The sequence below is a fragment of the Ascaphus truei genome, chromosome 2, assembly GCF_040206685.1.
Source record: "Ascaphus truei isolate aAscTru1 chromosome 2, aAscTru1.hap1, whole genome shotgun sequence".
NCBI lineage: Eukaryota > Metazoa > Chordata > Amphibia > Anura > Ascaphidae > Ascaphus > Ascaphus truei.
In genome coordinates this window covers 314,323,079-314,350,746 of record NC_134484.1, presented here as the reverse complement: position 1 = coordinate 314,350,746, position 27,668 = coordinate 314,323,079, and the positions used below count along the sequence as shown (strand labels likewise).

General features: G+C 41.6%; 1 protein-coding gene across 1 annotated transcript in view; it reads left to right on the top strand.

The window, feature by feature from the left end:
- DDC (dopa decarboxylase) overlaps positions 1-27,668 on the top strand; it is a 174,982-nt gene that overhangs the window by 120,371 nt on the left and 26,943 nt on the right. The window contains exons 9-11 of the mRNA XM_075586479.1: positions 8,116-8,183; positions 13,412-13,488; positions 24,476-24,495. Coding sequence (XP_075442594.1) covers positions 8,116-8,183; positions 13,412-13,488; positions 24,476-24,495 — 165 coding nt within the window. The remainder of the gene's footprint in view (positions 1-8,115; positions 8,184-13,411; positions 13,489-24,475; positions 24,496-27,668) is intronic.

Sequence of the window (27,668 nt, the reverse complement as noted above, 5' to 3'; positions counted from 1 at the left end):
ACTAAGCTCCCACTCTTGGAGGTATTCAAGGAACTTATTCAACTTCTATCAAGTTTGGTTATGTCTGGCTCTATTCATGGGAATAAATATATATATATATTCCCATGAATAGAGCCAGACATATATATATATATATATATATATATATATATATATATATATATATATATATATATATATATATATATATATCCCATGAATAGAGCCAGACATAACCAAGCTTGATAGAAGTTGAATAAGTTCCTTGAATTCACTTGACCACTAATTTCTCACTGAACACTCAGATTTAGTAGATGCCACACCAGGGGCTTTTATACTCCAAGTAGGATTTAAGGTTATTGGGGGAAGAGATAGCCTATGAAGCCACTATAGCCTGTTCACTACCACACTTATGGGAGGTAGTACTTAAAGTATGAGACATGTTGATAGTAGATCACAGTAAAACATGAACATAACTCCACAATTGGATAATACTCACTGGATAGTTGATCTTCTGGGCACCAGGACGTGCATCCAGCAGTAGAAACGATAGTAATGTAGTCCAAAGGTGGAAAAATGGTGCACAAAGTGGAAGGAAAAAATGGAGTAGAGCACATCAAGGTATAAAGTTAAAAACCTATTTATTGGGGGAATACATGGGGAACATAAAGGAGAATGAGTATAGAGTCTACTGGAGTAGACTCCCTTGATGTTCCTCATATATTCCCCCAATAAATAGGTTTTTAACGTTATACCTTGATGTGCTCGACTCCATTTTTTCCTTCCACGTTGTGCACCATTTTTCCACCTTTGGACTACATTACTAAGCCTGTAATACTTTATTTCAGTCATACGGTACCAAATAGGAATGATCATGTTATCTTTAACAATAGAGATGTAGCAAACTTATTTTCTCACACTAATAGAACAACATCTTCCTTTATAATGCAAAATACCACAGAGTTTCCACGAGATTCAATGGCCTTAATAACGCAGAACATTCATCCACACCGCTCAGCTGTGGCAATAATCGTTGCTACATCTGTATTGGGTCATGTTTACTAAGAGCACCAAAAGACACATTTTGGCCAATTCAAATTAATAAGTTGTGAGGTGTCTTCTGGCGCTTGAAGATGCTTTATGAAATAGCAACACGTAGTAAATATGGACCATTGTGTTATTGTACAGTGACTACTTGTTACCTTCTTGTCAGTGCAGTAACACAGGAGATATAGTGTATGATTTTAGTTTTTTTGTGTTTTTGGGGGGATCATGGTTTTGTAGCATGATACCTAAAGTGATATAAGAGATTAACAAAATTAAAAGAAAAGTACTATTTGAAGCACTTTTGAATACATTATATAATGAATCTGCGTATTCCATCTCCAATTCAAGATGTACCTTTGTTTGCCTTGTTTGCAAAGACTTGTGATTTATTCTGCAATGTATTGGCAACAATCTCAAATTCATGTATAAATTATACAAGCCCTCAAACATTGAGGACATGAAAATAAGTACAGTACACTTTAGTTCCTCTGTCAATGTGAGACACACAAGCTTACAAGCATGTGAGCACCTCTTATAAAGTCACCTTATCACTTTATTTAATGCAATGATCAGTTTATCAATAAAATATTTCTAACTACTAATATAGACTTAACATTTATGAAAACTTTCTTATAACATGCTGATCATTCATTAAACTAGTCACTGATATGTAACCTGCTGACTGTACCTGAAGAACATTGACCAGTAAGAGACAGGAAGTGGAGCTCTCACACCCAGGCAGAAATAGGTGCACCTGGTTTTTTATTAGGTTCAGGACTTTGAAAAATAGTTCCATTACTTGCTAAATATGTGTTGTTGGAGGGTATGCTTAGAGTACTAAAAGGTCTGTTGTTTTTTATATTCTAAGCAGGAATTAGTCAAAGGTGAAATTAGTATACAGAGCTCTCAAGACCTCTCAATTCTTTCTTCATCTAGCAAAGTTGAAAGGATGTGTTTCTTAGCAACGGGATAGGATTGAGAAAAGATAAACTCTGCAGGGAGTCTCTTGAATTGCCAATTATAAACACTAAAGGGGTTATTCATCAAGCTCTGTTATGGGTTGTAGCACCAGATCAGGCGTTAATTCTCATTCAAATTAGTGGGAGTTCCTGTTTTTGCTTGATGAAACTCAGGGTAACTTCTTTTGAATCACATTTACCTTCTTCCACAGCTTGCTGCAATGAGAGAAAACAGACCTGAGAACTTAAAGGTGCACTCTCGCGCAGTCACACCAAAAAACAACCCTTAGTAAAGAATGAAACAATCTTATTGGCTTCCTTCCTGAAATCTACCTGTGCTATTCCTGTCCTTCTTAGAAAGACAATAAAGGGGTGAGAAGGAGGCTTTACCTGTGCAATCTCTTGGAGGAAATTGAACCCCACGTAGCTTGAACTTACCAGGTTTATAAATGTAGGGCCTTATTCTGTATACACTGAAGTGGCAGATGAGGCTGTTATCCAACTACGGGATATATTCTACATAGTTGAAAGCAGCTGTTCAAGTATTAGGCCTGTTTTTAGTTTTTAGACTTCAATGGGGATTTTAGGCTTAAAATGGGCCGAAAGGCCACTTCAGTGTATATAGAACTACCCCCTAACTCCCCAAATTATTTAAAAATACTTAGGATTTTGGTTAAAAAAAGAGCATAAATTACTAGATGTACCCTTTAAACATTTCACCACCATTAAAATGCTTTTGATCCTAGGAGGAACCATCCCTATGAAAAAAAGACTATATCATAATTAGGATCAACTTGAATCTGACTGTTTTTATGTAAGATAATCGATATGTTAAATTAGAGATTTGTGAAACATTTATACATTTGCAAAGCTGGTAAATTTTGGATATTGGCAACCCAACACATAAAACAAGTGCCAATGTATGAAAAACTGCAGATAAATGCCATGAGTCAGTGTCTTACCTAGAGTAAAATTTGCCAGCGAAGTTTGAGAAAATTGCAGGGCTATTGTGGTTGCTATTGCAAAGCTTAGCAGTGTTCATTGTCTCTATTGACAAAGTTTAAATTATCTGTATATCTTTATTCTTAGCTAGAGATGGGCAAATCTTTTTATACAGATTTTAATCCACCTCGGTTTGGGCAGTTCCTTGAGCCGCATCAGTCTCAAAAAGGCAAATTAGCCTTTAAAAAAAATGTATATCACTGACAATCCGAGCAGCGGGATTCAAATCCACGGGTGATGGAGAGTGATGCTTTGCACAGGCATTAGCAGATCTCCCAGGGTACCTCAGGTGTGCTCCTTTTTCAGCACTGGCTTGTTTCCCTAATTTATTTGGAGGAGGATTAAGCAGGCAAGGACATTTGGCCGCGGCCAACTGACCACTGGCACTTTGCCACGACTCACCCTACTGGCAGGGCCTGTCGCTGCTGGCAGCTTCACCAATGAGATAAGTGCCTAAACACCCTACACTACCCTAAAACACCCTACACTTTCACCCTACCTAACCATTAAAACCCATTAAATTAACCCCCTGCCCTAACCAGTTAACTTGAAAATGTTGGGGCTTCCAGCTGCGGACTGGTTGCGGCGGAGGGCCTGTCTGTGACCAAACACCGGCAGTCATTTAGCCGCGACCAAATGTCCCATTCTGAGGGGATATAAATACAGTACAACTGGAGACACTATTACATTGAAAGTCTCTCTCTATCATGGAATCCGAGTTCAGATTCTTAAAAATCCGTCCAGATTGTATCTAACGGCGAAATTTGATCCGCTCGTTTTTTTAGCACCCAACCACAGATGAATGTTGGTGGGACGGACGGATTTGGTCTAAAAAATCTGCGACAATCTGGGGAATGGATTTTGACCAGTTCGCTTATCTCTATTCTTAACACAAGTTGCGGTTTATTGGAATTGACACACATCAATTTGTCAACTAACAGGACACAAAATCCGGGAGTCTATGGCCTCATTCTACAAAGTGCGACAGCGCCATTTCTGCGTTACAGAAAGCCCCATTGATTTCAACAGAGCTTTCTGTACACTAGTGCCGGATCTGCGCTCACGCACTTTATGGAATAAGGACCCCTTTATCGAGCCTTTTTTTTTTTTTTTTACATTAAAATTACACTACAAGGATCTCTTGGGGTCCATTTATGCAGTTACTTTGGGCTATATTGGCTAAGTGTTGCCACCTCCAGTGCCAGAAAGATACCTTATAGCCCATTGAAAGGTTTAATTGAATATCACACAGTAATTGCGGCCCTTTATATTTACTATGCCATGGGCTTCATTTGTGATTTGGGTAGTGTCATTAGGATTAGTACGGGAGAAGTTAAGAGACACACTTTTTATAAGAGAATGTATAAAATGCTGCATTTGTGTACCATTTTGTTCTCCCATATTTTTATTTGTGAAAAACTCCATGAGGTGGTGGTAAACCTCAATGGATAACAATATATTAGTATGTTTACTAATTGTTCTTTCTTTATTTAAAAATGTTAATGAAAAAGGAAAGAAAACACTTTGGTTTCTCTTATCCTTGCCCTGCTCGACAAAGCTTATTTAAATGACAACAGGATGTTGACCTAACTTCATTGGCACACAGTCTCTCGCTCTCTCTCCCCCCCCCTCTTTCCCCCCCTCTCTCCCCCCGCTCTCTGTACTCCAAAATATTAGTCTCTCTCTCCCTCCACTCTCTCTCCCCTCCCACTCTCTCTCTCCCTCCACTCTCTCTTCCCCCTCTCTCTCTCCCCCCACTCTCTCTCCCCCCTCTCTCTCTCCCCCCACTCTCTCTTTCCCCCCCTCAATCTCTCTTCCCCACTCTCTCTCCCCCCCTCTCTCCCTCGCTCTTTCCCACCGCTCCCCGCTCTCTGTACTCCAAAATATTAGTCTCTCTCTGTCCCCCCACTCTCTCTGTCCACCCCACTCTCTCTCCCCCCACTTTCTCTCTTCCCACCGCTCTCTCTCTCCCCTCACTTTCTCTCTCCCCACCACTCTCTCTCTCCCCTCCACTCTCTCTCCCCCACTCTCTCCCCTCTCCTCACTCCCTCTACCACCACTCCCCCGTTCTCTGCACTCCAAAATATTAGTCTCTCTCTCCTCCACTCTCTCTCCCCCCACTCTCTCTCACCCCACTCTCTCTCTCCCCCCACTCTCTCTCTCCCCCACTCTCTCTCTCCCACACTCTCTCTCCCCCACACTCTATCTCCCCACACTCTCTCCAACCCCCCCTTCCCCCCACTCTCTATACTTGAAAATATTAGTCTCTTTCTCCCCCTTGTTACTCTCCATCTCCTTCTCTCTCCGCCCCGTTCCCGGCCGTCGTTCTCCCTCTCTCTGATTCCCTCACGCAACATGATATTTTGCCTATGCTTATAAGAGTATGGCAGTTGTTTTTGCATATACAGTAATTGGCTTTGACGATATACATTAATCTCAGTTAAAATAACGTCTGTTACTGTTTTAGATCACGTTATGAGCCCTTAACAGACATAGGCCTACAGTAAGTCATGTCTTTTGTATTGGCTTTCTGTGTATTAATACAGATGGGGCAAATTTAAAGTAGACGAATTGCAGCTGGTTACACTGCCAAGCTTTGCTATCACAAACCACGTTTAACATCTCCATTTGTAAGTTTAGGTATTGTTCAATGCCTGGGTAATGCTGCTGGGTAATGATGCAATGTAACAAATGATGTAATAAACAAATGAAGGGGGGAAAAACAAACATGATCCTGCATGCATTTTATTGAATATACATATGAATATGTATTATTTAGCTATACAATGGTCTGGCTGGGGAGTCCCAGAGAGGTTTGACTGTATTAGATTGTTGGAATTACTAAGTCAAACTAAGTGAGGCTATGTACAGTTACACATCTATTTTCAGAAGGTGTCCTCAATATGCAGATCTGTTTAAGAACAGGATAGAGCAAATTGGTCCTTTTTATTGGCTGGTAACCTAGCTCCGGGTTACAAATAAAATCAAGATCAGTGCATTGCTTACCACTGAATATGTTCAATGGGCATGTCTGTAAATGGAGATGTGATGCAGGTGATATACCAATATAATGATTTGTGTAAATATGCAGCTGTTCTGTTCGTTTTGATGCATTGCCTGCTTTCTTTGCAAATCTGATTTTAAGAGTTTCCTAAATTTGACCCGTGTTGGCAGTCATAGAAGGTGATGCCAATCAATGCATGTTAGATTTAGTTTGATGCGTGTAAAAGATGAAAATACGATGCATGATGCATTCTATTATAATATGTGCATCATGTAACTCCTCCTATTGGTACCCTGCCATATTGCTACTTGAAGCAGATGGAGCAAAACTGGAGAAACGGGCTTTAATATAAACACGTTAACGCAACACGATGGTGCCTCTATTTGCGTCAATATTGATACATCAAACCATTCTATCTTTGTATGTGCTTAGACATATTCTGGTTACATTTGTATAACATCCATTACAATTCTTCTTATTGTGGTTATTTACATTACCAGTTATAATTTTTGTGACACTGTTATCAACATGTATTTTAGTTACAATAATAAGAATAATAAGCCGCGGTACAGTTTCTTTACTTTTTATTTATTTTTCTTGAATAACTTAAGATATGTTAATTAGGTGTTTCTCAGTTTAGCTGTTCTGTTTAATGCTAAACTTGGAAAGATCCCACCCAATACATTGTGCTATTCTTACGCAATGCTCGCCACAAACTAGACGAGACCCCTGTGCTGAGATGGGAATAGTAGCCACCAGCCACAGACACGGGGACCCCATCCGGAATGTAGGATGGTCTTGCTGGCCGAGTCTGGGACAGGAGAAATCAGAGCAAATGTATACTTGCTGGGTCCGATGCGGGAGAGGTCCAGAGCATGTGAGGTACTATTGCCAAGGTCGGAACTGGAGAGGAGCGGATGGTCGGAGTCCAGAGCCAGGGGTCAGGGCAGGAGAGATACGATGGTCAAAGTTCAAGCCAGGGTCGGGGTTCCAGAGAGCGAGGGTTCCAAAGGCAGGCAGAGTTGGTACACGGGTAAGCAGAACTAGGACAAAGTAACAAGACAAGGAAGGCAGAGGCAAACACCAGGTAACGTGAGTCTATGCTCAGCCGAAGTGCTAGTGGCACAGCTGAGCATAAGAAGCAGGCAAGGACCAATCACCCCAGGGGGTGGAGCGGAGGCGTCACCCCTGCGGGGGCCAGGGATAGGCTGGGAGGGAAGAGACAGCTGGCAGTGCTGGAACTAATGAGTTCCTCTTGACTCGTCGCTCAAGGGCGTTGCGCGTGCGTCGCACGCGTACGTCACACGCACACGCACTCGCCTCTGCCCTCCAATCCAGCAAGGACTGACGCTCCCGTGGGGAGTGCTCTGCGCGTGCGGGGAGAGGCGCGTGATGGAGGAGGACAGCGCGGAAGGTTGCCAGCAGGTGTCTGGATGGAACGGAGGTAAGTGCGGGCACGTGGAGTCTGCGCGGGGACGCGCGAGGGATCGCGAGTCATGACAGCTAGTTAGGGACTCATATCTAATGCAAGAAATAAGTAAAAGGCGAGTGAACAATGAATGTGATACTGAGATGGTAGCATTATCAAGAGCATTAATCTTAATCAAATCTGCCTGCCCGGAGGGTCATACTGTGATTGACTGACTTATACAAACCAAGTAAACTATTATTTGTATGGTAACAGTAAATGACAACAGCAAAGTGTAATTGTCTCTACCACTGGAGACTAATAGACAATCTCTGCGTTGCCAATCCCATCGGTGCCACTTTTTCTTTTTATTGGTGGATGAATTCAATAGAAACTTTTGGAAACATTTTGGATGTTGATTCTTCTAGGAAACCTGCCTGCAACATCTTCCTAATATTTTCAGTTTTCTCCTGTCGCTACCGTAGCATTTACAGGCTTGTCTCTTGCCAAGAAAACGTGACACGTCACAGCTGCACAGCAAATAGCCTTTAATTAGCATGGCCATGGGCTTCAGAAACGCCAGCACACCGAGGTCCCTGTTGATGTCCTAAGAGCACCATGAGGCTAAGACTAGATTGTGTTCACCGCTCCAGAGAAGCAGTGAACTAAATTGGAATGGCGGAAGATGCTTTACTTTTTTTCTTTTCTCATTTCAGTTTGCAGACTCGTTTAACTTTAACCCACATAAGTGGTTGCTGGTGAACTTTGACTGCTCTGCTTTTTGGTAAGTTTAGCAAAGTAATGTAATATGGGGTCAAAATGTTTAGGTATTTAGGTAAGAATGGATATTTCTAATTAGACAAAAAAAAGAGAGAGATAGAGACACTTTATTTCTATACATACAGTACATATATACATGTATATGTGTGTACACAGTAAAAAAAGCATGGAGTTTTTACTTAACACCCTGTAGTATAGATAGACAAACTTACACGTAAACAAAATTGCTTGATTAAAGTATCTTTAAGCTTGACATAGAAGAGCTTTAAACTGTATTTTATTTTTTTACCATCAACAGAAATTATTTGTTATAAATACTACATCAAAACATGATGGATTTGCACACATTACTATAGTCCCTTTGGTGAAAGGCACAGCCACAATAAAATAATACTGAACCTTTTCACAGTTTCTTTCATGATGGTGCAGCTCAAGGACATAACCCTCACCTGCCGTTTCTACACTATTTCTAAATAAACAACACACATGTGTTCCCTCAGCTAAAAGAAACCAATGTGTTATCACTCATCTATGCCCTTTATACCTAGTGTGGAAACGCTTAATGAAAAAAGCATATTGACTCATTAGGACAATCATATTAAATGAACTTGTTTGAGGAGCACATAAAGGTTGTTAACACTATCAAGTTTTGTTTGCTTATAATTGTATATATATATATATATATATATATATATATATATATATATATATATATATATACACACACACGCATACAAATTATGATAGGATGGTGACGACATTATTTACAACATTTTACACAAAGTGAGTCCTGAACACTCAGACGTACAAGCAGGGAAAGTTATGTATTTATGTCCCTACTTTTATGGAGTTTAGGCAAAGAATGTACAAGCATCTTCTTTTCCTGTAGACAAAAACTCTACACAAGTTTTTATGTGTACGAACCACAGCCTTTTGCATGGAAAAACTTGCATAGACTTTCAAGAATGGACAAGGATGAAAAATAATTATATGTAATGGATACATAAAGTTTCATTTATTTTTTTAACTTTCCCTTCTTGTACTGATATTTGTTAGAAATTTATCATGAACATAAAGATAATACATCTTCACCAGTCTGCGTACAATAAAAGTGAATACAAATTGGGGTATATAACTGTTCATTTGTGTGTGTGTGTGTGTGTGTGTGTGTGTGTGTGTGTGTGTGTGTGTGTGTGTGTGTGTGTGTGTGTGTGTGTGTGTGTGTGTGTGTGTGTGTGTGTGTGTGTGTGTGTGTGTGTGTGTGTGTGTGTGTGTGTGTATATATGTGTGTGTGTGTGTGTGTGTGTGTGTGTATGTGTGTATATATGTGTGTGTGTGATGGTAGAGGGTAACCAGACTATACAATAAAGGTTAATCCCTTCTTGTTACCCCTGAAACCGTGGGGTCCCTCGCAGCTACTGTACATAGCACCATAAGCCAGGGGCCAGGTAACATAACATGCAAAAGTTACAGTGTCCCCTGCTTGTCACTTTTCATGTTCCCTTTGCCACAGACTCATGAAAATGTCTGTGTGTAAGTTTTAGGTGGGATATTTGTGTCGAAATGCAGTTGTTGTGTTTGCAGGAGTTCGGGGTCCAAACCTACCGGTAGTCCCGGGAGTCCTAATTCTCCCCGGTGTGCAGGCATGATTTGCTGGTATGCAGGTTGAATTACACCGGGGCTGCCCAGTGTCCCCCAGACTCCTGGTTTTCGAGCCCAGATATCCCAGCCCTATGCCCCACATAGATATGGGTCTCCCCAAGTTATAACATGTATTAAAATATGTTTTATAATGTTTGGTGCTTTTACTATAAATGTCTATTCAGTCAGCCCGGGCATCCATACAAGTGCCGGGAAGTCTGGATAGACATCGTAGATCAAAGGGGAGACGGGATGTTGAGAGGTGTCGGGGTACTAAGTGGCTGGGGCAGGGCGGAGTACTGGGTCCGGAGAACAGAGACCCCCTTTGGGGAGTACACTCTGGTTTGCCAGTCTCAGTGGAGCCTGCCAAGCAGGTGGCAATGGGTTGACTGTGGGAAGCGGCAGAATGTCGGCGCGTTTCCCATTGGTCGTCATATATCCCGCCCACAGGGCATCCCGAGCCACCTTGGCACGCCCCCTCCTCTGACGTCAGCCAAAGGACGAGCCCCTATTCCTATTGGCTGGCGAGGAGGAATTCCCATGCTCTGATTGGTCGCTCCTCCTACTTCCATGCTGAACATAGAACAGCGGAAAATATGTAAGGAGAAGCCCCAGGCAGAGAACCAGACGGTCCTGTGACTTGGGCCGGTGATGCAAAGGTGGGCTTTTCAAAGTTGTTTTGTTACGAACAGCAGGGCAACCGGCTTCATTTTTGGAGCTAAGAAAGCCTGCCTAGCTGAGTCTAAGTCAGACACGATGTAACGCTCGTGCTGCCTGCAAACCTGACAAGACCCCGGTACTGAGGTGGGGAAGGGGAACACCACACACCCACAGCACCGGGGGCGTGCCCGGATTGTGGTATTGAGCGTAGCCGGAACTTGGGTTGTAGAGAAGGGTTAGTCGGGTACTTGCCGGATCCTGGGTTGTAGAAGGTAGCGTGGTCGAGTCCATAAGCCAATGGTCTGGGAGTAGAGAGAGCCGCGTAGTGATTGTTTGTTTGCCGAGTCCAAGGATTAGAGAAGAAGCGTAGTTGAGTCCATAAGCCAATGTCAAGATCCAGAGGGGGTAATCAGACAGACCGGGTCAGGAACGAGGTAACTGGAATACAAGAAGGAGCCAAGCACAAGGCTACAGAGGATTATGCTGAGCACTGACTGACCATGGAGTTAAGTACCCAGCAGGCACCAATAGGGGAGGGGGAGGAGCGAAGGTGCGTCTGCAGGGAGAACAGGGATAGGATCAGAGCTAGGAGCGCCGCTCAGGAGCGTGGCGCGGCATCCCATGGTAGCCAGGGGCGGAGCTGGCTGTTGGAGAGAGCGCATATGATGCGCGGGTCCGCACGCGCCCTGTAATGTGGACGGGCTTGTGCGCGCGACCCAGGAGGGAGCCGGAAGTCGGGAAAGAGGCGGAGGCAACGGTGGGTGTAGCCGTACGTGCCGTGGGGGAGGAGAAGCTGAGGTAGTGGCGACCGCAGCCGCGGTGTGAGTTAGAAGGGGGCACGCCGCATAGAACGTGCCTCCCGGTTCCTTACACACGAAGTCCAAGTTCTGATTTTAGAACGTAGCGATCATAGCTAGAGCTTCTAGCCTAAAAGAGGACCAGGAAGCCCGGTCAGGGTAAGCCTTCCGGAGCAGGTGCCCTGCACCTATTTTAGCCTAGTTTTCTCCCCCAGAGCCCCATTAAGTGTGTTTTTGTCTGTATTTTGTGTATTCATTGTGTGTAAGTGGGTTTACCCGAATAAACTACATTTTATTCCACTACTGTGTTTGCCTAGTGAATGATACCGGTATAAAAGTGTTAAAAGTCCTCGTCTCCCGTGACAATATGTGTGTATTATATTATATTCCTTCAAATACATCAATGGTTTTAATAATGTTCAGGAGAGAAGCATATTTCAGAGGAAGAATAGTGCTGGAGCAAGAACTCGGGCTGGAGGGTGGGAGGCCCAGGGAATATGCGAGGAAGTGCTTCTTCATGGAATGAGTAGTAGATTCATGGAATAAACCTCACAACAGAGAAATATATATGAGAATTCAAAAATGATTGGGAAAGATACAAGACTACCCTATATATGAAAATAGGATCTAATGAAATAAAAGGTTTTACAGGGGATATGCTATATATATCATATATATATATGCAAATATAACTGTATGCTCATCTGCATGTCTTAGGCAGGTCTGCAACCCCGCCTTTCCCCATTATCACCCAGCATACAGCACTTCCACTGCAGCAAGGGATTCTGGGAAATGACATGCAAATGAGCACACAGTGTCACTTTTTGCCTCAATAACCATTTTTAACATGGTACCCTATAGGCTTAAGCTTGCTGCATGGTCACAGCTTTGAGCACAGCCAGGGTTAAGGTGCATACCCAGAAAACCACCCACAGACAGCCGTTTCGACCTTGATGGGTCTCATCAGTGTGGGGTTGATTTTACTGGGAATGCAAGAGAGGCTATGGGATAGGCTAAACCATAATACTGAGTTAAGTTATGGTGAGTAAAAAAAGTGACAAAAACCCTCCACAGGAAAGCAAATATGCAAATATAACTGTATGCTCATCTGCATGTCTTAGGCAGGTCTGCAACCCCGCCTTTCCCCATTATCACCCAGCATACAGCACTTCCACTGCCTAAGACATGCAGATGAGCATACAGTTATATTTGCATATTTGCTTTCCTGTGGAGGGTTTTTGTCACTTTTTTTACTCACCATAACTTAACTCAGTATTATGGTTTTTTATGTGCGTGCGTGCGTGCGTGCGTGTGTGTATATATATATATATGTGATGGATTTGGGGGTACTGAGTTTGCTGGGATTGTGGATTTAATACCTTCCTTGAAAAGCCTTAGGCCGAGCTCACACTACCTGCTACGGCCACGCACGCCTCCGCCGCGCGCTCCTGCAGCCCAGCGATCTCTGCTAAAGCTGCAGGAGTTGGGTCGCGGCGGGAAGGCGTGAAAAAATTAAACTTTAGCCTTCAGACCGGGGGGGGGGGGGGCGGGTGTGCATCGGGGACCGGGTGTTTGCGCAGCGGGGACCGGGGGGTGTGCAGTGGGGACCAGGGGGGGTGCGCCAGCAGCCCTCAGCAAACACTAGGCTGGTCAGAAGTAGGGGGAAAAGGGCGAGCAGAAATGCAGCTTTTAAGGAGCCCTTTTAAAACCATGATACTCTGCAATAACTTTTTATTTATGTTTTGTCCCTCCGTCCACAACGTCCCTCCCGTTCCCCCTTCCCTTCGGTTTCACTGCCGAGTCTCAATTTCACAGCCAATCAATGTAAACGCCTGGACATTGATTGGCTGCTGAAATTGATGTCACGACCGGAACAGGCATGCTGCAGACAGGAATCACAGATTGAAGAGACTCCCGCGACTGGAGCAGCATCGACACCGCACTTTGCAGCCAATGGTAGCTTCAATACTGAACACTAACATTGGCCGCCAGGCATCTGAGACGAGCGCGCTCACGTCGTGTAGCGTGCTGTGTGAGCGGGGCCTTAAACTGGAATTTCAGACTCTAGTAACCGGTTTGTTTGTCTATACTAAATACACTAAGCAACCGAATCTTTCATTTCTTTTATGCACAGGGTAAAGAAGAGATCAGACTTAATTGGTGCCTTCAAAATAGACCCGGTTTACCTCCAGTATGACCAGCAAAATTCAGGTAAGTGTACATTTGATTGCACAGATAATAGACGTGGGCAGGTTTCAAGCGTATAAAATCTGGGAACACACACCTTAAGGATGGGCTGGCTTGCAGGATTCAAATCCAAACCTGAAAGTTTTTATCAATCGTCAATCGGCTGCATTTATTTCGTAAGTTAAAGAAAAAGTAAGCTAAAATGTTTAATAATTGTTTAATTAGAGTTGAATATAATTATATAATCACTGCATTATTTAGTTGTGGTTTGGCAGGGATACATGGATGTAGTATCTTTTAGCAGTATATATTACATTTATTACTACATACATTGAATATATTGAACCTGCTCAGGCATCTGACACTTTCTAGATCGTTTATTAAACATATTTTATAAAGTTTATATTTTAGGAATAAAATTGACGCAAAAAAAACGTTTCCTCCGAGTATGCTGTATACACTGCTTTTATTACATGCCAGTGAATATGTAATACTTATGGGGCCTATTCACTAAACTTCAATAAGTTCAGTGCGTTACAGATCGGCTTTGCATGTTCTTATAGCATGCTAGGAAATTTGTGTCAAAACAGTATTCACTAAGAAAAATCTCAAGTTTTTTTTATAGTGTGCTAAAAAAATGCCCAATCGCACTAATTTGGGTTTGCTTGATGAAAGAAATGTCGCTCCAGCTGTCTGGAAGAGCTGAACAGAGAGAGCTGCTACTCCCTGCACAGCTCTTACAGGCGATCGCACAGTTTTAATTTTATTAACATGGTATTGAAGCAGGGGGTCTCCGGAGCTGAATACATTAATTTCAGCCTCGAGGACCCCCTGTCTCCCGATTTACAGGCCCCGGTATGGGGTGCCAGTATCTCCGGCATGTTTAAATCTATTGCATCTTGTGACCGGGACATTTAAACAATGCAGGGAGATACCAGTACCCCATACCGGGGCCTGTAAATCGGGAAGCCAGGGGTCCCCATGACTGGAATTAATGCGATTCAGCTCCGGAGACCCCCTGCTTCAATACTGTGCTATTAAAATTAACATTAAAACAGCTTAATTACCTTAGAGGCTAGCCACTAAGGCAATGAAGGCGTTAAGCCAGAGTATCTGGTTGGTTGGGGGTTGAAGGTGGGGGTGAAGGAGGTAGTTACTCCAGGGTGGGAGGTTAGGACAACCAGGAAGGTTGCAGAAGGAGTTATCCCCTTCAAAACCATAGTGAAAAATAATGGACAAACTTCCCATTATCCAGCCAGCATAAAGTATATTAAAGTTGTTCTTAACCCGGCCAGGGTGAAGGCCATCCTTGTCTTCCTCTGCGTCATCAGCGTCATTCGTGGGCAGCAACATTAAAATAAAAAACCTAACTACTGGCCACTAACGCTTTAATCACCTTAGCGGTTAGTAACCGCTATGGTAATTAAGGGGTTAACCCCCCTCCCCCGATACCCACCCGGCTGGCCTAACCACACTCACTGGAGCAACTACCTCCACTCCCAATCCCCTCTACCCATTGATTGTCACTGTTGCAAACCATGCCCATTATATGAAAAAATACACAATTAAATAAAATCCAATCAATGTGTTTCTTACCTTTTCTGGGATGAACATTCACCCTCCTCATCCTGTGGCACCAACTCTTGCCCCACGAAGCCCATGATCCTCAGTTGATTGCAGAGGAGTCTCCAGTACATTCTTTATTCTTTTCTTCCTTCTTTTCTACTTTCTTCTTTTCTTTGTAATCCAACGGGTCAGGTCCAGGACACTAGATGTTGATCCGTTGGCTTCTTGAGGTCAAATGAGATGTGAAAGGCCTTATAGAAGGCCTGTAATGTCATATTGACTGACAAAGGTTACACCCATCAATCCGATTGGTGGATATACCATGTGAAGTCTTCCATTTTTTTTTAATGATGTGGCATCTTAAAAGGAGGGAAGCCAGCCAATCAAGTAGAGTATGCTTCCCTCCCTTTAAGATGTCACTTCTACATAAAAAAATGGAAGCCATCACATGACCAATTGCATTGGTGGATATACCATGTGATGTTTCCTTTTTTGGAGTGATGTGACATCAAAAAGGGAGGGAGGCATGCTACCTGATTGGCTATCGTCCCTCCCTTTTTGATATCATCACACCACTCCAAAAAAGGAAAAGTATCACATGGTGTATCTACCAATCTGATTAATTGGTGTATCGTGATGGCTTCCATTTTGTTTTTGCTGAAGTTATATCATCTTAAAGGGAGGGAAGATATGCTACCTGATTGGCTGGCTTCCCTCTCTTTAAGATTACTTCACATTTAAAAAAAATGGAAGCCATCACATTCTCCAATCAAATTGGAGGTGTACCATTTGTCAGTCGTTAGTGACTTCACAGGCCTTATATAAGGCCTATCATGTCACGCTTAAGCCGAAGCAGCAGTCGGATCAACATCTCAGGGACCAATTCGATTACAAAGGACAGAAGAAAGAAGAAAACAAGAACGAAAAGAAAGAACTCACCGGGACTACTCTGCAATCACCTGGGGATCATGGCTGTATTGCTGATGAGGATCATTGCGTCATGGGTCATAAGTTGGTGTTGCAGCTGGACGAGGAAGGGTGAATGTTCATCCCGGCAAAGGTAAGAAACACATTGATTGGATTTTATTTAATTGTGTATTTTATTTTTAGTCTATTTAGTCTAGTGACCAGCAATGCATTTTTTGGCAAATGTTTGTTTTTATTTAATTCTAGTGTATTTTGTTTGTATGTTTTTTTTTTTTTTTTTTAAAGTTGCCCACTCATTTTCATTGTGGCAATCCATGCCCATGGTTTACCACAGTGACAATCAATGGGTAGAGGGGGAGGGTGTGGAGGTAGTATCCACGGGTGGGTGGTTAGGCCACCCGGGTGGGTAGTGGGGGAGGGGGTTAACCCCTTAATTACTATAGCGTTTACTAACTGCTAAGTTGATTAAGGCCTGTAGCTAGTTTTTATTTTATTTTAATGTTTCTGCACACGGAAGATGCAGATGATGCACAGGAAGATGAGGAAGGCCTTCATCCTGGCAGGAGTAGTTGAACTTTTATTTACTTTATGCTGACTGGGTAATGTTTTATTTTTAATGGGAAAATGTGCTATTATCCAGATATGGATAATAGGAAATTTGTCCATTACAGTGTGTGTTGGGGGCGGGGCAGTAGATTAGGGGTTGTATTTTTTTTTTTAATTGTATTGCATTGTAATGGTGTTTTGAAAGGGGGAAAGCACTATTAGTCATCTTTGGCTAATAGCTCCTTTGCCCATTCCTGTGTAGTGTTGATGATTGAGGGGGTGAGTGAAGGGGGTAGTTGCCTTGGGTGGGTTTGCGGGAGGGGTTAACCCTTTCATTACCTTAGTGGTTGTAACCGCGGAGGTAATGAAGAGAAAACTCCTACTGCAACCCTCCCGAGAGACGTAAACACCATTTAACCCTTTCATTACCTTATCGGTTAGCCGCTAAGGTAATGAAGCTGGGTGTTTTTTTATTTTTATTACCTTACCTAGGATTGAATCCGGGAGTCTCTGGTGCTGAAATGAATGTACACTGGAGACCCCCAGATTCAATCCTATGCAGTAAAAATGAAATAAACTCTGTGGTATGCAAATGAAAATTCCAATCTCGCCACCCTCTGGCTGGCGAGACTAGAATGCAAGTGTTCAAGCCGCAATTTGCATATTGAAGCTTCGTGAATAGGAGTTGCTGGCAAAAAATGCAATTTTGGCCAGTTTTTCAGCTACCACCCGTGTTGTAACAGGAAGCGCCTTAACGCTCGTCAAAAAAAAACTTGAAGTGATTTTGTCATGTTATCAGAGCTTTGTGAATAGCTCATGCAATAGAACATGCAAAGTCGCTCAAAGTGCACTTACCAAGCGTTAAGGCACTTATTAACGTTTAGTGAATTGGCCCCTTAAAGTAGAAAGATGATTCAGTGATGTCAAAAGTTGAAACTATAAGTATTAGGCATTCACTGGCATATAATAAAACAGCATACTCATAGGAAACAGTTTTTGCGTCAATTGTATTACTAAAATATAAGGCACATAAATAGCGTGGGGGCAATCTTATTGTAAACCTGGCCAAGGACTTCTTTGGATTTCTTTGAAAATTAAATGATAAGAACACACTGGGATGCGTAGGTAGATTGCACCCTCTCCCCTTCTTTTTTTAACCACATACAGAAGGTCTGTATGTATTTGTCTACTGAAAAATACTCTTGTCAGCTTGGATTTACCAAGTAACTTGGGGATTTTAAAAATCATTATTGTGGAAATACATGTGATCATTGGTTTCCCTAAGGTGTATTGGAAGAAAAGAAAATACATGTATGGTACAAATAGTCATATAGCATCAAGTGATAACACCCTTCTGTGAGGAGCACATAAAACACATTCTTTGTTTAATGGGACAAGGTGTAGAATAAACAATAAACATCAGACCTGACATCACCTTAAAAGAAAGGTTTGTTCTACAATCTGAAAATTGCAATTCTGCCTAGCTGGTCAACAAAATATGTTCACCCTGATACACTATTTGATTGCATGATACCAAAAAACCTTTGGGGGTAATTTATTAAAGTCTCCCTGTTGTTGACAAAAACGGGCAAAATGTGTCCAAAAACACTACAGCATTCTTAATTGACAACAAAAAAACATGTGTATTGTTTGTTTGTACATTCTGTTAATACAATTGTTATGGTTTTTTTTAATTTGGCATAGCGGTCTACATTTCAAATGTAATAAAGACATTTCGAATAGTTCTGGAAGTGTTGCATGACTTACTACTTTCACTATTGAAGCAATATGTTGCTAGTCAGGCCTGCCTTTCCCTCACCTACAGTAGCAGTACATTGTAATGCTTGTTTCACAGTGAATGTCCTGTTTATATTATGCAGTACAGTATACAGGCACCCTCTGCCATTGATAACAAAGTAAGCAGAGATCGCAAAAATGTGTGTATGCCTGTGTGTGTATAAATACATATAAGCAAAACAATAAGAGGAAAGATCCCATTAGTATTGCACTCAAACTCCGTTATTAACTGGAAATATAATCTTAAAAGGGATGGAAATCCATCTCCACTAATTTTAAATAAATGTTTACTAGTTAAGTAGAAACAAAAGAAATATCAATTAAAACCTATCATAAATAGCACATGTATATTACTGATATCTGTATTTAGGGCTGGGATAATTCACTAATTTCCCTTTTCTTGCTCCAAGAATGAACAGTATAGTGTAAAGGAAGCCAAGGTTGGTCTTCTTATGTGGATAATATATCAATAGCCTATTAGGGCAATAAACTGAAAGTGCCTAACGTTAAAAAAGTTATTCCCGCTATCACGTAACGAGGGACATTTAAATGCATAGGAGATACCGACACCCCATAACAGGGCCTGTATCTTGGGAAGCAGGGGGTCCCCTGACCTCAGATGAATGAGGTTCTGCTCCGGAGACCCCCTACTACAATACACTAGTATTAAAACCCAACTAAAAAATGGAACTAATTTGTTACCATAGCGGCTATCTGCTATGGTAATGAAGCTGCTTAAATGTCATTTTTATCATTAATGTGCGGGAGCAGGGGGTCTCCTGAGATAATCCGCATTGATTTCAGCCTCGGGACCTCCTGCTTCCCAAGTTACAGGCCCTAGTATGGGGTGCTGGTATGTCCTCCATTATTTAAATCCCGCGGTCACGTGACGCAGATGATTTAAAAATGGTGGCGATACCAGCTCCCAAAGCCCCATACCAGGGCCTGTAACTCTGGAATCAGGGGGTCCCTGAGGCAGAAATCAAAGCGGTTCATCTCAGGAGACCCCCTGCTCCTGCACACTATTAATAAAAATGACATTAAAGCGGCTTCATTACCTTAGCGGATAGACACTAAGGCAATGAAGGGGGTACTTGGCCCTTCTCTCACACCCTCTGCCCAAATAAACTTTACAATATGTACTAACCACCAATACACAACCCATCCCCTGTGCCCCCACATAAAAACATTTTTATTTTTTTCTGCACAGGATTTATGCCAAAGGCCCGTGGTGGTCCGCAGGTGGTCCTCCTGAGTGTCGTGGGCCTCCAGGTGGTCCCCGGGGGTGGTCCCTGCAGGTGGTCATCATGGGTGGTCCCTGCGGATGTATGGGGGCCTCCAGGGGGGCCCCGCGGGTGTCCGGGTGTCATCGGGAGGTTCCCGTGGGTGTCTGGGGGTCCCCGCTGGCCTGCGATACCAATCCTGTGCCTAAAAAAAAAAATATATGCATACATTCAAATAAATACATCCCCCCCCCAATATACACAGTACAATAATGGGCAAAATTACTATTATCAGATATGGATTATAGCTCATTTGCCCATTATAAAATAAAAAATTAGCCAGCCAGCATAAATAAAGTAAATAAACCTTTCTACTTACCCCTGCCATCAGGAAGGGCATCCTCATCAGCATACTACAGGTCCATGTCCTCCGATGCCAGCAAGAATGCATGGAAAAATACAATCTATTGGCCCCTTAGTCACCTTAGCAGTTAATAACTGCTATAGTAATTAAGTGGTTAACCCACCCTTCCCCCTTCCCACCCGGGAGGCCTAACCACCTACCCCGGAATCACTATACCCACCCTGTACCCATTGATTGACACAGTGGTAAATCATACCCATATAATGTGGGCATGATAAGCCACTAAGTCACTCAATGGTCATCCTAATAAAAAAGCATGAAGGCCAAAAATACACAATAATTAAAGATATACACCTATCCCAGCGGGCACATGATACCGCGTCCAATCAGATTGGAGCTGTACCATCTGACCTGAAAATGTAATGTATATGGAAACACACTAGATGGCGCTCTAAAACTCTCTAAACCTCTAAGCAGTGCAAATGAATAACAAAGGTAAAGTGACAAACCAATATATTAATCAAATAACGTGCAGTGAAGAGATAAAAGGGGAAAAAACACTCAAACCCTTGGAGGACTGTTTCAAGGTCCAAACGGATAAATGCAAAGAAAGACCAGGGGAGCAATGATACCTTAGGAAAAATAAATAAAATTACATAGTGCAATATTATTAAAACAAAACACAGTATAGTGGAAGAACTCTCAACATGGCACTAGCAATATACTAAATGGTATCAGCAAGAGCTAATGGCAAGTAAGAGCAAAAATTGGAGGTAGTAGCAATCTCAGAAGAGAAAGACACAGAGCCCAGATAAAAAGTAACAAAAACGATTTATCCAACACCAATAAAATTGGAGGCTTACAGGATTCCAATAGGATATCAGCATAGGAGGTGGGGTACAGATGGTAGCCGAGTAGCGATCTCAGAGTCCCATCACACCGCCGCTGCCGCCACAAGTCTCCATTCTGCGTCTCTGCCAGGGGCCGATACGTCACTTCCGGTATCTCAGCCAATTGAAGTTGACGTCACGGGATTCCCAGCAGGCTTTCTCCCTCTAGATCATACGTTGAGGACCACGCTCTACGCGTTTCACCTATATAAGGCCTGGTCACCTCATTTAACAGGAAGAAGACGATGAGAGAACATCCTGTTCTGGATTTACTATTGGGTTTTGGATTGACAGATGAAGACAGAAGAATAAAGAAAAGAAAGAAATAATGACAGATAAAGAAAGAAGACGGTGATAGAAGATAAGAGAGAAGAATTTGGATTCAAGCGGTACAAGAGCTTGCAGGATCGCTGGGATTCGGAGGGCCAACGCTTCTAAAGGTAAGAAAAATATTGAATATATGTAATTTTATTTTTACAGGTTTAAAAAAAAAAAATTATTGTTATGTTTTTCATTGCCCATTGACTGATAATGTATTAAACTGTGCCCATTTACGGTACAGATAAATACAGTGACAGACAATACATTTTTTGGCAAATGCTTGTTTTCTGTTGATTATTATTTTTTCAAATTCTGTTTATTGTTTGGATTAAATTGTTTTGAATTTGGATGGCTTGTTTAAAGTACATTTTAGGATTGGTAAGCGTTTTTAATTATTTATTTGTTTTGTTTGGCTACTGGTTTTAATGAAATAATTGTTTTGTTGGCTAGTATTGTAAATTAATTAATTGTTTTGTTGGCTTGTGGTTTTATTTGTTTAATAGTTTGCTTGGATAGTTGTTTATTTAATTGTTTTGGAATAACATAATTGTAATAATTTAGCTATTTTGGTGATAGATAATTATTTGTGATGTGTACTATTAGGCTATTTAGTTATTTTATTGTTGGGGTGTTTAGGTGCTTCTGTATTTATGTGATTATTGTGTATTTTTGGTCTTAATTATTTTTATTAGGTTGACCATTGAGTGATATATTGGGTATCATGCCCATATTATATTGGTATGATACATCACTGTGCCAATCAAGGGGTACAGGGTGGGTATAGTAGGCCTGCCGGGTGGGTAGCGTGGGATGGGGTTTAACCCCTTAATTTCTATAGCGGTTATTAACCGCTATGGTGATTAAGGGGTTAGGGGCCGTTAGATTGTATTCTTGCTGGCATCGGAGGACATGGACCTGAAGTGTGCTGACACGGGAACCACTCAAGGACCCCCGGACACCCATGGGGACCACCCGAGGGCCTCTGGACACCCTTGGGAACAACCTGAGGACCCCCAGACACCAACGGGGACCACCTGAGGGCCCCCAGACACCAATGGTGACCACACGAGGGACCCCAGACACCCGTGAGGACCACATGGAGGCCCACGGACACTCGCAGGGACAACACGGGTACCCTCGTCGGCCTCTGGTATCAATCCTGTGTATAATAAAATAAAAAAATATTTTATGTGGGGGCACAGGGGTGAGTTGTGTATTGGTGGTTAGTATATATTGTAATGTTTATTGTGGGCAGAGTACCCGCTTAATTTACCTCCTCTTCCCCCAATAAAGCTGCTGTTGTTCCTTAACCCCTTCATTGCCTTAGCGGTTAGTCCCTAAGGTAATGAAGGTGTCTTTAAATGCATTTTTTTGTGTGGGATTCATGCCGGGGGCTTCAGGTGCTGATATTAATGGGTATCAGCTCTGGAAACTCCCGGCATCAATCAGATGCAGGAAAAATGCATTTTTTTTCTACTTCCCCTCTCGCCACTTCTCGGCAGCTTCTCACCACCTTCCTACCAACTTTTCCTGGCGGGAGGATTTTGAGAGGACATCTCTCTTTCTAGAGTCGCGATTATCCTCGATAAGGTAATCGGGGCTACTAGAACTGCACACGTTTGAAAACCTGATGAAAAGTGGCTTCTCGACACTCGTTTGGCGATTATTTTTTCTCAGAATTTTTTTTTAATGAAAAATGTTTTTATCGGCGACTTATCGAGGCTTACTGTATAGCAGTAGGCTTTTTTTGGCGAAAAGGCCTCGGTAAGTGGCTTATCGGTGCTTAGTGCATAGGCCCCATAATATGACAAGAGCAGCAACCTTTTTTTCTAGAGACAGGGGGGCTTATTCAGTACAGTCGATGGGGCTTTTAGTGGGGTTTTGCTGAATCAGCACCATTGCATTTTATAGAATAAGTCCCAGAGAGTGTGATGGACTGACATTTGTGAAATTATATATAAATATGTACTGTCATACTAATAGAAGTGAAAATAACACGTTCTAATTTGATCCATTAGTACAAGGGAAACAGCATGTGGTTAAAAATCTATACATAAGCAGCACACTTTATACACAAGGCCAAAGGTTGAATCCTAATGACAGGGTTGGAAAGCGTAACCTTGTTCTCTATTGTGAATATCACGAACACTGTGCTCGTTCAGTTCCCAATGGCCAAATACAGCTGGAGAAGTACTGTACAGGTTATAATCACTAGAATAAATAAGTATCAGAATTAGAGCTCCATTATGCCTCACACTTTGCCAGAATAAAAAGGATACGAGAACAGAACGATCATTAGTGGCTAATCATTTGCATCAACGTTCAATTAGAAACCCATCACGAGCCCCAAATCTGTACTCTTTTGGACGTGCTGTATTATTAAGATGGTTAGTGGAAAGAGGGCTAAAAAGGGATGTTGTATTCAATTAACTTTTCTCATTTGCCCTATGACATGAAAACGCCAAACAAGAAATACTTCTAACTCCCACAAACAGTTACTATTTGACTGAGCTAAGGTACTGCAACTGAAGCACGCGTAATAGAAATGACCTATTTGCCCTATTTCTTCATTTAAAACCTTCAGTTACACTTTTTGGAGATTCCTCTTTCTGCAATACGTTGCAGTGGAGAGTTATTTTTGTTGAAGATATGTCATGGCCCACATTGAGTCTTAGAATACCTTAGGGCCCATTCAAATACATGCTCCTTGTAGGAGCACTAAGGCTTAGCACAGTTGAATTAATTAGGGCTTTACCGGGGATACTCTTTTTAAAGAAAATTATGATTTGCCACCGTTTTATAAGCTAAATACAAAATATTAATATTAAATACCCACTCTGATTGTTTTTTCATCTGGGCAGTTTGCGTTTATTGCCTGAAATGTTAAAGGGGCGGGCCGTAGCAATCCAGGAGATGTAGGAGAGAGCCCTCTATATCAAGCCCCACAGAAGGGGAGGGAGGAGAGATATGCGGCAGGTGGGATCTAGGGCAAGTGTCAGTGATATGATGCTGCTGGGCGTCCAAGTGCCTGACATGTTGAGGAGAGGGGGGTAGGTATGGGGGTTTGCTGCCAGGCTTGCGCGCCAGGCCCCACCCGCTCACCAGGTCTGCCTAGCTTGTTCAACAGGGGAGGTTCCTATTACTAATGGCAATTGAGAAAAAAAAACACATTTAGCCTATAATAGTAATAATCTGGTAACTACAGGGCATTACTGACCATTAATGTTCTGCTCTGAGAGGATTATTACTTCATTATTACTTTTTTTAATGCATTTAAAAAGAGGCTTCTGTTTAATAACTCAAGATATATAAAATATCATGTGGCATGAAGTGTTTGCTTTACCAAAATAAATAACATTCTGCTCTGCTTCTTGCAGGTCTAGTAACAGATTATAGGGTAAGTAATGTGAATCTTTATTATGAACTTGTGTAAATAGGTGAACAAAAAGGCGCGAACAGCTATATATGAAGTGAATAAATAATAATGGTGTAAATGATAAAATTGAATATAAGTGATGACCAAAAAAACCCCAGCTCAAACCTCACTGGTGGGACCTGTTTCACGGGTTCCAAAGTTTAGAAGTATCTCAGAACATCCAGGGGGAGCATATAATGGGTTGAGAAAACAAAACAAGATACACAAATATAAGTGCAGACGTAATGCAATCAGTGAATAAATGTGGCAGTGTCTTGGCTCATATAGCTGTACTACTCACAGGACTAAAGTGTATATATAAGCAGTTGGCAAATAGGGTTGCCACCCTTGATGGTATGAAGGCACCGGATCCCCTATCGAAACTCCGTCAGCATAAACCGCATGTATAAAGAGAGAGAAAACTACATAGTGCGATCAATAATATAAACTTTATAAAAAATGAATGGGTAAAAAATGCGCACTTACAATGTGCTAATATAATAAAAGCATTGGTCACAAATTGTGAGTAGGAGTTGTCCCGAGCAGCTCACCGCCTCCCTGGGTCATCAGGCTGAATGCCACGGCACTGTATCCACGATCGGAGCCTCCCTCTGTGCGCCCGTCTGATCCTCTGACGTCACGGCTGCAGGTTAGGTTCAGCTACGGGTCGCCTCCAAGACCAAAATAGGTCTGCTGGTTTCCTCTACGCGTTTCGCCCAGCACCAGAAACTGTTCACGGCTTCGTCAGGAGAATAATGAATAGCATGCTGGTGGCTGTTTAAATACCCTTTGGGAATGCTAATTTAGCTAAAACATTCAATAAATCAATTAAGATTGCACCTGGAGTTGTTTTGTTTTCTCAACCCATTATATGCTCCCCCTGGATGTTCTGAGAATCTTTATTATGAACCCATTGTGTAGTAGTAATATTGTATGTGTAATATTGTAACACATTTTCAGAGCAGTTTGATCCAATCCAAGGTTTTTAAACTTGCTTCGCTTAGCATTCATAGCCATTGTAAATCAATGGCAAACATTAATTTTAGTTAGAAAGAGGTGCAAATCGATGGATCAATAAATAAAAAATATCAATATACAATGTGTCATAGGAAGGTGTCCAAGGTGATAACAAAGTCCCAATTTCTTTGATCCTAAAGAGAATGAAAAAAGGGTCGCAATAGTGAAGTACAGTACTAAAAGGCAACTTTATAAGCAGGTCGAAAATTGGCTAACAAGGTTTGAATACCAGGTGTATGAGTAGTTCATTTAGCCATAAGGTACAGGTAAGCAATCGCTCCCAGCACTGTGAGAGGGCAATTGCCACTAAAAGCCATGTGGCAAAAATAATTAATTATTTAATATATAATCAAGATAACACACAACATATAACGCATGCTCTAAACTAACTTAAAAACAATTAAAATGTAAATGTAATTAAAATATGCATATTACAATGCTCCGATCTGTATAACCTTACACTACAGCCTGCAATTACCAATGTACCATCTAGAAGTGAGACTAGCTTAGTATTATGCTAATCCATCAGTGATTTTGATTGTGTCTCATTCTTAACAACCCACTCACTTGCTGAGGGATCTAACTTAAGATTAAGTTGGTATTTGTCCCTGATTACTACGCATTTGACTGTCACCCGTTACATTTACATTTTAATTGTTTTTAAGTTAGTTTAGAGTATGCGTTATATGTTGTGTGTTATCTTGATTATATATTAAATGATTTATTATTTTTGCCACATGGCTTTTAGTGGCAATTACCCTCTCACAGTGCTGGGAGCGATTGCTTACCTGTACCTTATGGCTAAATGAACTACTCATACACCTGGTATTCAAACCTTGTTATTTATTCCTAGCTTTGTGTGCAGCTAATGAGGATCTTTTAGGAGGACTCTTTGCCTCCTTATGTATGTTCATACCTACAATGTAGCTGAAAATATCAGGCAGTGTGGGTGTATGTCACCACACAGACAATCTGCATACAGACCAGCAGTTTGGAATGCTCCGTCTTGGAAGTTGATCTTCCTATAGTGTGGTGTCATGTCTCTCAGCCGGGTATGCTGTGCTAGAAAGTAAACTTGAATGTGCTCTCACACTAGTCACCAGCGTTGCTGCTATGGTAGTGTAATCCCAAGATCAATGTCAATACCAGGAACAGTCCATTGTTAAACTCCAAAGAGCAAACAGTCCCAAGATATTTAAACAGTACAACAAAAGACAGGGGTGCCCAATACTCCGTCCAATTGACAAAACATATATGGTAAATAGTATAAAGTTTAAATACTTCAATAATAATAATAACTTGGTTATTTAGTTTAATCCTTTGGCCAAAGCGTCGTAAGCCTGCATACCAAACGTCAAGGTATAACCAAAAATGCAGGTCCTACCTCCTCACCTTTTTAACTTGGGAAGTCTTTCACTTTGCTGCAAGAACAGGACTTACTATGGTTCTTTCCCCTCATACAGAGGTAAAGGGTTCACAGTGTAGTGTAGGACCTGCATTTTTGGTTATACCTTGACGTTTGGTATGCAGGCTTACGACGGTTTGGCCAAAGGGTTAAACTAAATAATCAAGTTATTATTATTATTGAAGTATTTAAACTTTATACTATTTACCATATATGTGTTGTCAATTGGACGGAGCATTGGGCACCCCTGTCTTTTGTTGTATACATTTGCCACGCCCAGTAGCACTCTTTTTGACATAAATATATATTCATGATGTGGTGGGTGTAGAAGTTTGAGCTAGCTGGGAATGTGAGTTAACCAAGATATTTAAGCCAGATGGGTAACAGATTATTAAAGAGTGGACGTCGCTGTATTAAATGCACAAGAATAAAATCCTACGCGTTTCGTTCATAGCGTGGGAACTTCTTCAGAGGTAATGATGGCTATCAGTGCACGCATAATATATATATATATATATATATATATATATATATATATATATATATATACACACACACACATAACCACATTGCTATTGGTTGATTGAACTAAAGAAACCTGAAAATCACAGGTTTATTCTAATGTCCAATCAACCACATAAAGTGATTGCTTAGAAAATGTATTTCAAACAAGCATACAGATATAATAATATACTTATACTAAGAAGCATAACAATTTAATACATATTCTAAT